The 13,561-nt window shown below is 39.9% G+C and overlaps 1 protein-coding gene across 1 annotated transcript in view; it reads right to left on the bottom strand.

Annotated features, from left to right (window-relative positions):
- The window catches only part of LOC126334770 (DNA polymerase delta catalytic subunit), a 152,347-nt gene that overhangs the window by 69,536 nt on the left and 69,250 nt on the right, over window positions 1-13,561 (bottom strand). The window contains exon 5 of the mRNA XM_049997351.1: window positions 13,030-13,292. Within this exon, the coding sequence (XP_049853308.1) occupies window positions 13,030-13,292 (263 nt within the window). The remainder of the gene's footprint in view (window positions 1-13,029; window positions 13,293-13,561) is intronic.

Below are 13,561 nucleotides of genomic sequence, written 5' to 3'. Positions count from 1 at the left end.
TAATGAAAGCTTCAAGAAAGCATAGCAGTAATCTGTAATTACTATTAAAATAAAGGGAAGAGCAACTAATGACTTTGTAGTGATTCGAGAATTTCTGTGTAAATTCTAGAACCACTCAGCCTTCTACTGTCTCAAACACATGATATTCTAGATACAAGTGTGGGACGGTAAAGTCCTACCTACTGCGTATCATATGTTTGTGTGTGCACATTTAAAATCAGTCACAGGAAGAAGGTAGACACGGCAGTCGAACGGCACTGACAAGTACCTGTCGAACAATCCATAGATGTCTTAGTGAGTGTGTAATGAAGAACCATGGAGTTTACATGCCGCTCTGTACTTACTGTGTCATTGACTATTGTTAATTATAACAAGAACTGTTGCACAAAGTACAATTATAAGACTCTTGACTCAGCCTTGGTAGAGGCAAGATGTATTTTCGGATTCATTTTAAGAAAGTGGTAGTCAAGCCAACTTTCTTTTAACTGTAACTCATTTTGTTTCTAATGTTCGATGGTATGAGGTACTTACAGAAAGTTACATATGTATGTTGAAAGTGTGAATTATATTGTGCATGAAAGTCAAATACATCGTTAAGTGACGAAAAGGAAAGTTTGTATGTCAACTCATTTTATAAGTAGAAAGAATCTTAAAAGTTCCTGTACCATGCACTATTCAACGGAGAAGAAATCAAGAGATTTTCTAGCAGCTGACTATCGCGTAAAGAAGAGCGGCTGCAAAATTCCAAGCAAGTCAGCACGTAAAGAAGTGGAATGTGGTTTGGGGAAATAAATCAGTACAACCCAAATCCAGATTCACACTTTAAGTAGTCAGAATGTTAGAACATGGTTACCTGTGTGAAAGGACTGAAAAAACAGGAATTTTCAGTCAAAACTGCGAAAAAAGCTGCTGTGTGTACCATAGCAACCAGACATAACAAGACAAAGGGGTTTATTCTGAGACATTGGAATATGTTCAAGTATCCAATGAAGCAAAATTTGAATGAAAAATGGTGAAGACACGAAAAATTCATGATGACAAAACATTATAGAAGATTTTGATGTATTTGTCTAAGAAGTAGGACGCATAGAACACTTCAACCAAGAAGATGCAGTGTAGGTAGTATACAGCTCTCACACACATCACAGGGATGCAGATGTGGAAACCAACCTACATACGACGCCGCTGGTGCAGATCTGCCTCCACAATCGCTCACCTACGCAGCAATAATTCTATGCCAGGTGAGCGTGAAACTAAACTTCATTACTATAGAAGGAAGTGGTACAAAATACTGTTGAGTGAACTTTTATTTGTGTAGTTATCATATTTAAAGTTAGTTTTAAATGATTACAAGAGCTATAGTATTTAAAAGTATGGAAAAATTTACAAATTGGGGAAACTCAGGAACCGGCTATGGCCATGAAAGTTAGCAAAGAGGTTCCTGACTGGGCTGAGTTGATAAATTTAATCAAAGCTCAGAGTCTGCAATTAAATGCTCAAAGTGCAACTCTAAGTTAATTACACATCCAGACTGAAGCTCTAAACGACAAAGTTGACCCTCAAAGTAAAGAATTTGTAATCTATGTGAACGCATGGATGCTTTGAAGACTGAATTTTAAGCTATAAGTACAAAAGTAGAGAATTTAAAAATATATTTAAAAAATGAGTTGTCAGATTCTTTAACCGCTCATATAAATCATATGTTTGCTGACCTTAGTCAAAAACAGAATGACAATTTGCAAGATTTATCAAAAGGTTAGAACTGGCTGGTGGCTTACAAAACACTCGTTCGATCTATACTTGAGTATTGCTCATCAGTGTGGGATCCGTACCAGATCGGGTTGACGGAGGAGATAGAGAAGATCCAAAGAAGAGTGGCGCGTTTCGTCACAGGGTTATTTGGTAACCGTGATAGCGTTACGGAGATGTTTAGCAAACTCAAGTGGCAGACTGCAAGACAGGCGCTCAGCATCGCGGTGTAGCCTGCTAGCCAGGTTTCGAGAGGGTGCGTTTCTGGATGAGGTATCTAATATATTGCTTCCCCCTACTTAAACCTCACGAGGAGATCACGAATGTAAAATTAGAGAGATTTGAGTGCACACGGAGGCTTTCAGACAGTCGTTCTTCCCGCGAACCATACGCGACTGGAACAGAAAAGGGAGGTAATGACAGTGGCACGTAAAGTGCCCTCCGCCACACACCGTTGGGTGGCTTGCGATGTATAAATGTAGATGTAGACATTGAGAACAACTGTTAATGATGTAGAATCAGAACTTACTGAAAAGTTAGGATCTTTAGAAAATGTGTACAATATTAAATATAATGATGTAAGACATGCGTTGTATACTTTGCAAGAGAGTGTGGATAAGCGGAATGAGTTAATGCCAATCATTCAACCGCAAATTACAGGTGTCAGTACATGGGTAGACAATGTAGAAAGGAACTTCAAAGAGAAAATTGCTAACTCTGATATTATAAATGTAAGGAAGAAGATGCCGTGATACACAAATGATTAGCTTTTCAGAGCATTCACACAAGTCTGGCGCCAGTGGCGACATCTACAATGTGCTGACATAAGGAAAGCTTACAACTGATTTCTCATATATAAACAGCAGTTGAACAGCGTTGCCTGCAACATAGTTATGATGCCTCGTGTAAGGAGGAGAAATGCGTACCATCATGTTTCCAACTTTGATAAAGGTCGGATTGTAGCCTATCGTGATAGCGGTTTATCGTATCGCGGCATTGCTGCTTGCGTTGGTCGAGATCCAATGACTGTTAGCAGAATATGGAATCGGTGGGTTCAGGAGGGTAATACGGAACGCTGTGCTGGATCCCAACGCCCTCGTATCACTAGCAGTCGAGATGACAGGCATCTTATCCGCATGGCTGTAACGGATCGTGCAACCACGTCTCGATCCCTGAGTCAACAGATGGGGACGCTTGCAAGACAACAACCATCTGCATGAACAGTTCAACGACGTTTGAAGCAGCATGGACTATCGGCTCGGTGACCAGGGCTGCGGTTACCCTTGACGCTGCATCACAGACAGGAGCACCTGCGATGGTGTACTCAATGACGAACCTGTGACAACAAATGGCAAAACGTCCTTTTTTTTATGATTCCAGGTTCCGTTTACAGCATTATGATGGTCGCATCCGTGTTTGGCGACATCACAGTGGACGCACCTTGGAAGCGTGTATTCGTCATCACCATACTATCGTATCACCCGGCGTGATGGTATGGGGTGCCATTGGGTACACGTCTCTGTCACCTCTTGTTCGCATTGACGGCACGTTGAACAGCGGACATTAAATTTCAGATGTATTACAACCTGTGGCTCTACCCTTAATTCTATCCCTGTGAAACCCTAAATTTCAGAAGGATAATGCACGACCACATGTTGCTGGAACTGTACGTGCCTTTCTGGATACAGAAAATGTTCGACTGTCACCCTGGCCAGCACATTCTCCAGATATCTCACCAACTGAAAACATCTCATCAATGGTGGCCGCGCAACTGGCTCGTTACAATACGCCAGTCACTACTCTTGATGAACTGTGGCATCGTGTTGAAGCTGCATGGGCAGCTGTACCTGTACACGCCATCCAAACTCTGTTTGACTCAATATCCAGGCATATCAAGGCCGTTATTACGGCCAGAGGTGGTTGTCCTGGGTACTGATTTCTCAGGATCTATGCACCCAAACTGCTTGAAAATGTAATAACATGTCAGTTCTAGTATAATATATTTGTCCAATGAATACCAGTTTATCATCTGCATTTCTTCTTGGTGTAGCAATTTTAATGGCCAGTAGTGTAATTAGTTTGGAGGAACAATTTGAGGAAATTATAGATAAAAAAGTTACCGAGAGAATAACATCCATGAACATATCACCTAATCCTTCTTCCGAACTTAATGATACCGGGAAGGGCATAGAAGACCTGTGGAGAGAATTTAAGCTTATTCAAGACAAAGTAGAAAAAAGGGTAACTTCACCTAATGGTGTATTGACTAGTGAAGCAGTCATTGATTTGCAATGGGGAGCTAATTCAGGGTTATCGAGACAATTCCCTAAATTTAAGCTGGATGGAGATGCACATCCGACACATTTCTTAAAAAGGTACAATTACAGCAGCATTACCAAAAAAGTCGGAAGATTCTAAGAAAATCGAATTTGCTGTGGGGTACCCTCTAGGGAAGCCTCAGAATGGGGAACGGTAAATATTGAGAAGTTTTCCTCTTGGGAAGACTTTCAAAAGAGATTTAAAGAGAAATACTGTCAGTGCTCAAGAGAAGTTGATATCAGATCTATGGGACCCAAAATATTATAATAATAAAACTTCCTGGCAGATTAAAACTGTGTGCCCGACCGAGTCGGGCACACAGTTTTAATCTGCCAGGAAGTTTCATATCAGCGCACACTCCGCTGCAGAGTGAAAATCTCATTCTATTATAATAATACTTGGGGTACTATGAGGAAATATTTTGATTGGCTTTTAACATGAGCAAAGCATTTAGATAAGCCAATGGAAAAAGAAGGGTTAGTACGTATTTTAACTAGGTGATTACCCATCTATGCGAGAAAAGACATCTTATGTAGTGGTTGGAAAATGGTAGAAGAGTTGTTGTCCTTTGGTTGACGCACTTGATGCAATCAATAAGGACTGCAACAAAACTTTACGCCAAAGCGAAAGTTAGAACTATGAAAGGAATAGCGGAAATAATTTTAAAAGGCATGAGGTAAACTTAGCAAAAGTACACCAGTGTAATAAGGAAAGTTGCAACAGTAATTATCAAAAGAAGCATCCACATTCAAATTTAGGTCCAGTAACTTCTCAGGATTTGTACAGAGTAACCAAAAACACAAAATAGAAATGTAATATCTCAATTCGGTAACCAACCTGTAATTAGTAGTAAAGAGGAAAACTTATTTTGGCCTGGATCCAGGTCCGGGGCCCAGGCTGTGGAAATATATTAGGAGGCCGTATTCCATATAAGTATATTAACTTTATGCACAAAATACCCATAAAAGAATGGTTGCTGCTTGAAGAACCAAGCTTAGCTACTAACAACCCACAAAATAGAAATGTAGTATCTCAATTCGGTAACCTACCTGTAATTAGTAACAAACAGAGAACGGACTCGTGGAGATAACATCTTGGACCTACTGATAACAAACAGACCCGAACTTTTCGACTCTGTATGTGCAAACAGGGAATAAGTGATCATAAGGCCGTTGCAGCATCCCTGAATATGGAAGTTAATAGGAATATAAAAAAAGGGAGGAAGGTTTATCTGTTTAGCAAGAGTAATAGAAGGCAGATTTCAGACTACCTAACAGATCAAAACGAAAATTTCTGTTCCGACACTGACAATGTTGAGTGTTTATGGAAAAAGTTCAAGGCAATCGTAAAATGCATTTTAGACAGGTACGTGCCGAGTAAAACTGTGAGGGACGGGAAAAACCCACCGTGGTACAACAAAGTTAGCGAACTACTGCAAAAGCAAAGAGAGCTTCACTCCAATTTTAAACGCAGCCAAAACCTCTTAGACAAACAGAAGTTAAACGATGTCAAAGTTAGTGTAAGGAGGGCTATGCGTGAAGCAGTCAGTGAATTCGAAAGTAAAATTCTATGTACCAACTTGACAGAAATCCTAGGAAGTTCTGGTCTTACGTTAAATCAGTAAGTGGCTCGAAACAGCATATCCAGACACTCCGGGATGATGATGGCATTGAAACAGAGGATGACACGCGTAAAGCTGAAATACTAAACACCTTTTTCCAAAGCTGTTTCACAGAGGAAGACCGCACTGCAGTTCCTTCTCTAAATCCTCGCACAAACGAAAAAATGGCCGACATCGAAATAAGTGTTCAAGGAATAGAAAAGCAACTGGAATCACTCAACAGAGGAAAGTCAAGTCCACTGGACCTGACGGGATACCAATTCGATTCTACACAGAGTACGCGAAAGAACTTGCCCCCCTTCTAACAGCCGTGTACCGCAAGTCTCTAGAAGAACTGAAGGTTCCACATGATTGGAAAAGAGCACAGGTAGTCCCAGTCTTCAAGAAGGGTCGTCGAGCAGATGCACAAAACTATGGACCTATATCTCTGATGTCGATCTGTTGTAGAATTTTAGAACATGTTTTTTGCTCACGTATCATGTCGTTTTTGGAAACCCAGAATCTACTCTGTAGGAATCAACATGGATTCCGGAATTAGCGATCGTGAGAGACCCAACTCGCTTTATTTGTTCATGAGACCCAGAAAATATTAAATACAGGCTCCCAGGTAGATGCTATTTTCCTTGACTTCCAGAAGGCGTTTGATACAGTTCCGCACTGTCGCCTGATAAACAAAGTAAGAGCCTACAGAATATCAGACCAGCTGTGTGGCTGGATTGAAGAGTTTTTAGCAAACAGAACACAGCATGTTGTTCTCAATGGAGAGACATCTACAGACGTTAAAGTAACCTCTGGCGTTCCACAGGGGAGTGTTATGGGACCATTGCTTTTCACAATATATATAAATGACCTAGTAGATAGTGTCGGAAGTTCCATGCTGCTTTTTGCGGATGATGCTGTAGTATACAGAGAAGTTGCAGCATTAGAAAATAGCAGTGAAATGCAGGAAGATGTGCATCGGATAGGCACTTGGTGCAGGGAGTGGCAACTGATCATTAACATAGACAAATGTAACGTATTGCAAATACATAGAAAGGAGGATCCTTTATCGTATGATTATATGATAGCGGAACAAACACTGGTAGAAGTTACTTCTGTAAAATATCTGGGAGTATGCGTGCGGAACGATTTGAAGTGGAATGATCATATAAAATTAGTTGTTGGTAAGGCGGGTACCACGTTGAGATTCATTGGGAGAGTCCTTAGAAAATGTAGTCCATCAACAAAGGAGGTGGCTTACAAAACACTCGTTCGACCTATACTTGAGTATTGCTCATCAGTGTGGGATCCGTACCAGATCGGGTTGACGGAGGAGATAGAGAAGATCCAAAGAAGAGTGGCGCGTTTCGTCACAGGGTTATTTGGTAACCGTGATAGCGTTACGGAGATGTTTAGCAAACTCAAGTGGCAGACTCTGCAAGAGAGGCGCTCTGCATCGCGGTGTAGCTTGATCACCAGGTTTCAAGAGGGTGCGTTTCTGGATGAGGTATCGAACATATTGCTTCGCCCTACTTATACCTCCCGAGGAGGTCACGAATGTAAAATTAGAGAGATTAGAGCGCACACGGAGGCTTTCAGACAGTCGTTCTTCCTGCGAACCATACGCGACTGGAACAGGAAAGGGAGGTAATGACAGTGGCACGTAAAGTGCCCTCCGCCACACACCATTGGGTGGCTTGCGGAGTATAAATGTAGATGTAGAACCTATAATAGCAGGGACAGTGGAAACATCCGAAGTTAACATATTTACAGATTCGGGAAGTGAGGTATCACCCATCTCAAATGCATTTTTTAACTCGCTGCAGAATAAACAGCACTTAACGTTATTACCGGTGACTGGAGTATACATAAAAAGTAAACTTGTAAAACACAAAAGTCAGGTGAACTGAAGTATTGGAAATATGGTATTTTGTCAAATGCTGTTGATAGTAGAAAATATTAATAGAGACATAATGTTTGGTTTAGATCGGTTGTTACAGTTTAAAGTCATCTTAAACTTTGACAAACATCTACTTTGTTTTGGTAAGGGGACAGTAGATGATGGACGCCTATTTTGACAAATAGTCACTTTAAGGAATAAAAAACTGAGTGCCAGTGTCTGCGATTAACAGCTACAGCACAATTATCACCAAAAATCGATAACGTTGGTCAAGGAACAGATCAAACTGATATACAAGACAAAGTTAATGAATCCTCAATATTAACCGATCAACAAGGGTGAGATTTATATAAAATTTTAATGGATTATGAAGTAGTGTTCATATCAGATAGTTTCTAAAAATTTCATTGAAAAGGTGCAACAAAGAGAAAGTAAGAATAATGAAAAAGCTGTGCAACATCAGTACCAAATCAATGACCTGGTTCTTATAAAACAACATCTTCCCAGTTGGAATCTGAAGAAAGAGACTCTTAAGTTTTTTCTTCGTCATATTTTTCAAAAATATGAGGGACCATACTGGGTACAAATGGTGGTCCATCCTAAGACATTATTTTTTGTAGATCCCACAACTGGATTAGAAAAGGGGAAATACAATGTAAAGGATGTAAAATTGTATAATCTCCAGGGACGTTAACATTCTGAGTTTACAGGCAGAGTGACGACCGTCAGATGCCGAGTTGCTTTCGGTGCTTTTTCCAAATAGTTTCCTACACCGAATTCGTTTATAATCTAAAACCATCCTATAATCTTACTGCTTTAAAGAAATTGAAGATGACCATAAAATAGAGACCAACTTAAGAGACTCATAGAAAATAAAAGTGATATCTACATGAAATAAATTGAATCAAGTAGTGTATTTGTGGAAAATATAATAAGATGTGACTAGCCAAACAATTGTTACACTGTAGTGTATAGATTTTCTATTTTGTGTAGAGTATTTCATATCTTTTATGAGATGTGATATAGATGGGAGGGTTGGTATAAAATTTGAAAGGGGTGCGTATTGTAGCTAAAAGCATGGTTTACAAGAACAGATAAATCACGACTAACACAAAACACACCTTTCAAACAACCCTCACAAACAAGTGTGCCTGATTCTTCTTCATTTGCTGTTTCCACAAGGTGGTTAGGATTTCCTTTGGGGATCTCAAAGGTTGAAGGTGGGAAAAGTCCGTTCCTTAGGAGATGATTCAACACCAAACCACCTCCGGTGTCTCACTCAAGTACCTGAGAGGTAGGATCCTGGGGCAGGAGGGGTGGGAAGGGTTTCCTGTCTTTGGGGCTATCTTCTTTCTCTTCTTCGATCCTGGCAACCACATCTATTTTTTTCCTTTCTTACTTCTCATCTTGCGGACCTGTTTATCTTTTCCCTTTTTCCACAATCATACATTGCTATCACTTAAATCCTTCCTTATTTCCGTGGTTACTAAGAACCTGCATCTTATCTTTAGATAAGAAGGCCAAATATTCATACTATACAAACACATGTCTACATATACACAAATGTACACTTCTGCGCAAATATTAAATTATATACGACAAAGCCTATCACAATTTGAGAACTGCCAGGTGTTGTTGGGGGAAAAAGGTGTGTACAAAGGGAATTATGCAGACATGTATGGGGAATTGTGACAGTCCTACATCGAATATACATAAGGAGAGGTGCCCATACATAACGAACAACTATAAAATAGTAATTAGTAATGGATAAATAAGAAAAAGGTGTGAGCAACGTCAGTGCAATAAAAACTCTGATGAATTGAAGGATAGGGGGACGTAAGTAGTATATATAAACATAATATCTATTGAAAGTATAGAAGTTGAAAGTAGAGGAGGACACTAGGGAGTGAATGATACATTAAAGAATGAATGCAAAGTTTCAAATAGATACTTAATTATTGTATACATAGAAATGTATATTAGGGTAATGAACTGTGAAAGGATAAGGGGGGTGTACCCAGCATTCACTAAGTATAAACGGCAGACGAACCTACATGGAGATAGGATGATCTGTGGCCTAAAAATAGAGACGTTTTGTAAGGAGTGTACCTGCCAGAATGGAAAGAGGAAGTGTTCTTATAAGGTCAACCCACAAGCAAGGAATAGGTGCTGATCCTAGGAGATGGGGACAGTATTGTGACAAAAGCCACAAATTTTATGGGAATTATTCTGGAAAGTGTGACTAGCATTATTATGGTTCGCAGAAGTATATGAGTGTCAAAAGAACACTTTCATTTCGTCCAGAGTTTCTCCAAGCTACACTAATGCAAATAGAACATACCAGGAAAAAGGTAGTACACTTATTTTTTTATTTATTTAAGGTAGTACGAAAAGATAAGAATAGAAAACAGACTACTCATGTGTCATAAACACCTCAAGTATTCAATTGAAAAAAGGAAATAAAGAAAAGAAGAAAGAGTTCTCACAATTTCCAAATATCAATAAAGCTGACTAAAACAATGTCTTAATAAAAAGTAAATTAAGAAAAGAATAGAGATACAATAAGCGAAAGATTGTTCCGGAGAGGACAGAGAATTGTTATGGAAAGGAGGTGGTGGTGGTGGTGGTACAACGAGATCATTAGAGACGGAGCGCAAGCTCGGGTTAGGGAAGGATTGGGAAGGAAATCGGCCGTGCCCTTTCAAAGGAGCCATCCCGGCATTTGCCTGAAACGATTTAGGGAAACCATGGAAAACCTAAATCAGGATGGCTGGAGACGGGATTGAACCGTAGTCCTCCCGAATGCGAGTCCTGGAAAGGAGGGATATGTATATAAACAAATGTAAAAAAAGTATAGTGTTAAGATGTTGTTGTTGTTGTTGTTGTCTTCAGTCCTGAGACTGGTTTGATGCAGCTCTCCATGCTACTCTATCCTGTGCAAGCTTCTTCATCTCCCAGTACCTACTGCAACCTGCATCCTTCTGAATCTGCTTAGTGTATTCATCTCTTGGTCTCCCTGTACGATTTTTACCCTCCACACTGCCCTCCAATGCTAAATTTGTGACCCCCTGATGCCTCAGAACATGTCCTACCAACCGGTCCCTTCTTCTTGTCAAGCTGTGCCACAAACTCCTCTTCTCTCCCAATTCTATTCAATACCTCCTCATTAGTTATGTGATCTACCCATGTAATCTTCAGTGTGTTAAGATATGAAATGTTATTATGAGTGATATTATTTGAATAATAATTATGTATAAAATATTGTGTATTCAATCGGGGGGGGGGGGGGGGGGGGGGGGTGTATTATGTAGTGATTCGAGAATTTCTGTGTAAATTCTAGAACCACTGAGCCTTCTACGATCTCTAACACATGATATCCTAGATACGAGTGTGGGATGGTAAAATCCTACCTACTGCACATCACATATTTGTGAGTGCACATTTAAAATCAGTCGCGAGAAGAGGGAGACACGGCAGTCAAACAAGGAAAGTTTGTATGTCTACTCATTTTATAAGTAGAAAGAGGCTTAAAAGTTCTTGTAACAAGTGCTATTCGATGGAGAAGTCAAGAGATTTTCTAGCAGCAGCAAACTATCCAGTAAAGTAGAGCGGCTGCACAATTCCAAGTAAGTCACCTCGTAAAGAAGTGGAATGTGGTTTGGTGAAATAAATCAGTACAACTCACACCCCCACTCCACTTTTTAAGTCGTCAGAATGTTAGAACTTAAGTATTATGGATGGTAGTACCAAACATAGTTAGTGAGTGAGAGTAGCTTTAAGGATTTATTTTCTGAGCAGAGGTGATGGGACACTTCTGTTACAACGATGAAGTTCTCGATGATGTATGAAAACAGCCGGTTAAGAAGTACCAGATAAACAAGGAGAAATACCAAACACGAGAAATTACTGAGTGGGTTTAATTGGTAGGATACGACTGATGAGGAATTTTTCAGGAAGAAAGGATTTTGTAATGTTACTGTATTAGGCTGTAAGTGATGTAAAGGCTATGTACTATACATAATTGTCAACTTATATTATATGACTTGCAGAATTGCCTGGAGCTGGATCCAGTGGGCTGGATTTTATTACAAATGGAGGTGTTGCTCTGCAGTTAATTTACTTGCCACAATCGAATGAAATAAAGATATCTCCACATGTAATGCACAATCCTCATGGAAGCAGGACCAACCGTGGCCAGCAAAGCACTTAATCAGGACCTACCTATTGATACAGCAAGTAGTGTCACCACAGCATTGAATGGCCCAGCAGAGGCAGCAGTGCTGTGTGATTGACCTTCATGTCTGAGAATTTGCTCAGCTGCAGCTTAAATGACGAGAATTGATACCCCAGAAAAACAAGGATTGCCAAGCCCGTACAAATAGTACTTATTTCTAGACAGAAGTTTGGAGTCTGACAGTCATCAACTAGTCACCATCCATGGACTCCTGCCGCCACTAGCTGCAGTTCTGTATTCATGCTGAGTCTGATACTGCTGACTTAGTGCCCTCCAACCATCATCACTTCACCAACTGACTGACAGTATGACCGACCACAGACAAGCCACCCACTGACCACAGCACGTTTTCACTGACTGTGTATAGTTTGTGCTTTAGGGGCATAGGCTTCTCCATTTTGCTGAGCAATAAATGAATGTCTCAAAAATGATATTTTCATGATGAAACATTGGATGACAAACACGTCCGCTCACTGCTCTACTGTTATCATGCCCACGGTGGTGAACTCCTAGCTTCCTGACCTCTGACAACCCTGTTCCATCACCCACCATACAGGGCAACCACCCCCGGCCTCTACAGTATACAGATTATCGATTGTTACAAAAATGGACTCTGTTAAATAGATATATGATATTCTGTCTTCCAACTATTGTCAATTCAAAAGAAATTTATGACTGGAAATCACTTTTAGTGCAATGGCGATATATGGCAGTCAGGTATTTCAGAATCTTTCAAGAAATTCAGTAATAGAGTATACCCACTGGAAAAATGAGAGTAAGGGCCCTGGCCTACTAGGAAACAAAACTGAAAAGCAAGCACATTGTCACCTAAAGTAAACAGACTATCATATCAGCTTAAAAACTGGTTATGTTTCTTACACAGGCGCAATAAAGACATGGAGTGTACAGTAGAATATGAGTTTGTTGATGCCTAAGCAGAGCTTTCTACTCCTGACACTGAATGTTGATAAGTAGGCACTCTTCCAGTCATTGAGTTACTTGGGCAGCCAATGTGTTAACTAGCTGCTTTTTATGCCAACTAACAAACACTCTACATATTACAAACATCTAGAATATAACGGAATCCAGTAAGTCAAGTACACTTACATGTTCATTGCACCATGCATTTTTCTGAGACTTATGGAATAGCCATTTGTCAAGGTTGTAGAATAATATGTCCTGTGAATTTCAAAATGATAGTCTCTAACAACTGAAAAATTAACAAACCTGATGTCAAAATCTATGTTGGATTCATATGCTTGATACTGATGAGGACCAAGTGCTGGAAAAATCACTTCTTTCTCCAGAAGTCGTTTTGCTGGAGCAATAAGACGTGGAAGTGCCACAGTTATCTTGATAAAAGTTTGCATGTCCTGACCATGATAACCAAAGAGCGTTTGGCGTTTAACAATTTCAACGGCAAGTACAGCTTGTTGCACCTCTTCTCGATTTGAACGCATGTCTGCCAAAACAGCCTTGTTTAGTGCCTCCTAGAACCATGTAAAATATAATTTAAAGTCTCCAACAAATTTAATTATCAAATTAGAATATATAGTAATCACATCAAATAGTTATTGTTTACAGATGTTGGATTGACAATAATTAGAGAGCCACTTCTCAGATCTCAACTGCTGATTCATCAACACAGTATTATTACGCAATGAAGAGCCAAAGAAACTGGTACACCTGCTTACTATTGTGTAGGTCTCCTGTGAGCACACAGAAGTGCTGCAACACGACACTGCATGGACTTCACTAA

This window comes from Schistocerca gregaria, chromosome 2 (genome assembly GCF_023897955.1).
Source record: "Schistocerca gregaria isolate iqSchGreg1 chromosome 2, iqSchGreg1.2, whole genome shotgun sequence".
Lineage (NCBI taxonomy): Eukaryota > Metazoa > Arthropoda > Insecta > Orthoptera > Acrididae > Schistocerca > Schistocerca gregaria.
The sequence above is the reverse complement of the archived record's forward strand: the minus strand, read 5'-3'. Positions and strand labels throughout refer to the sequence as shown.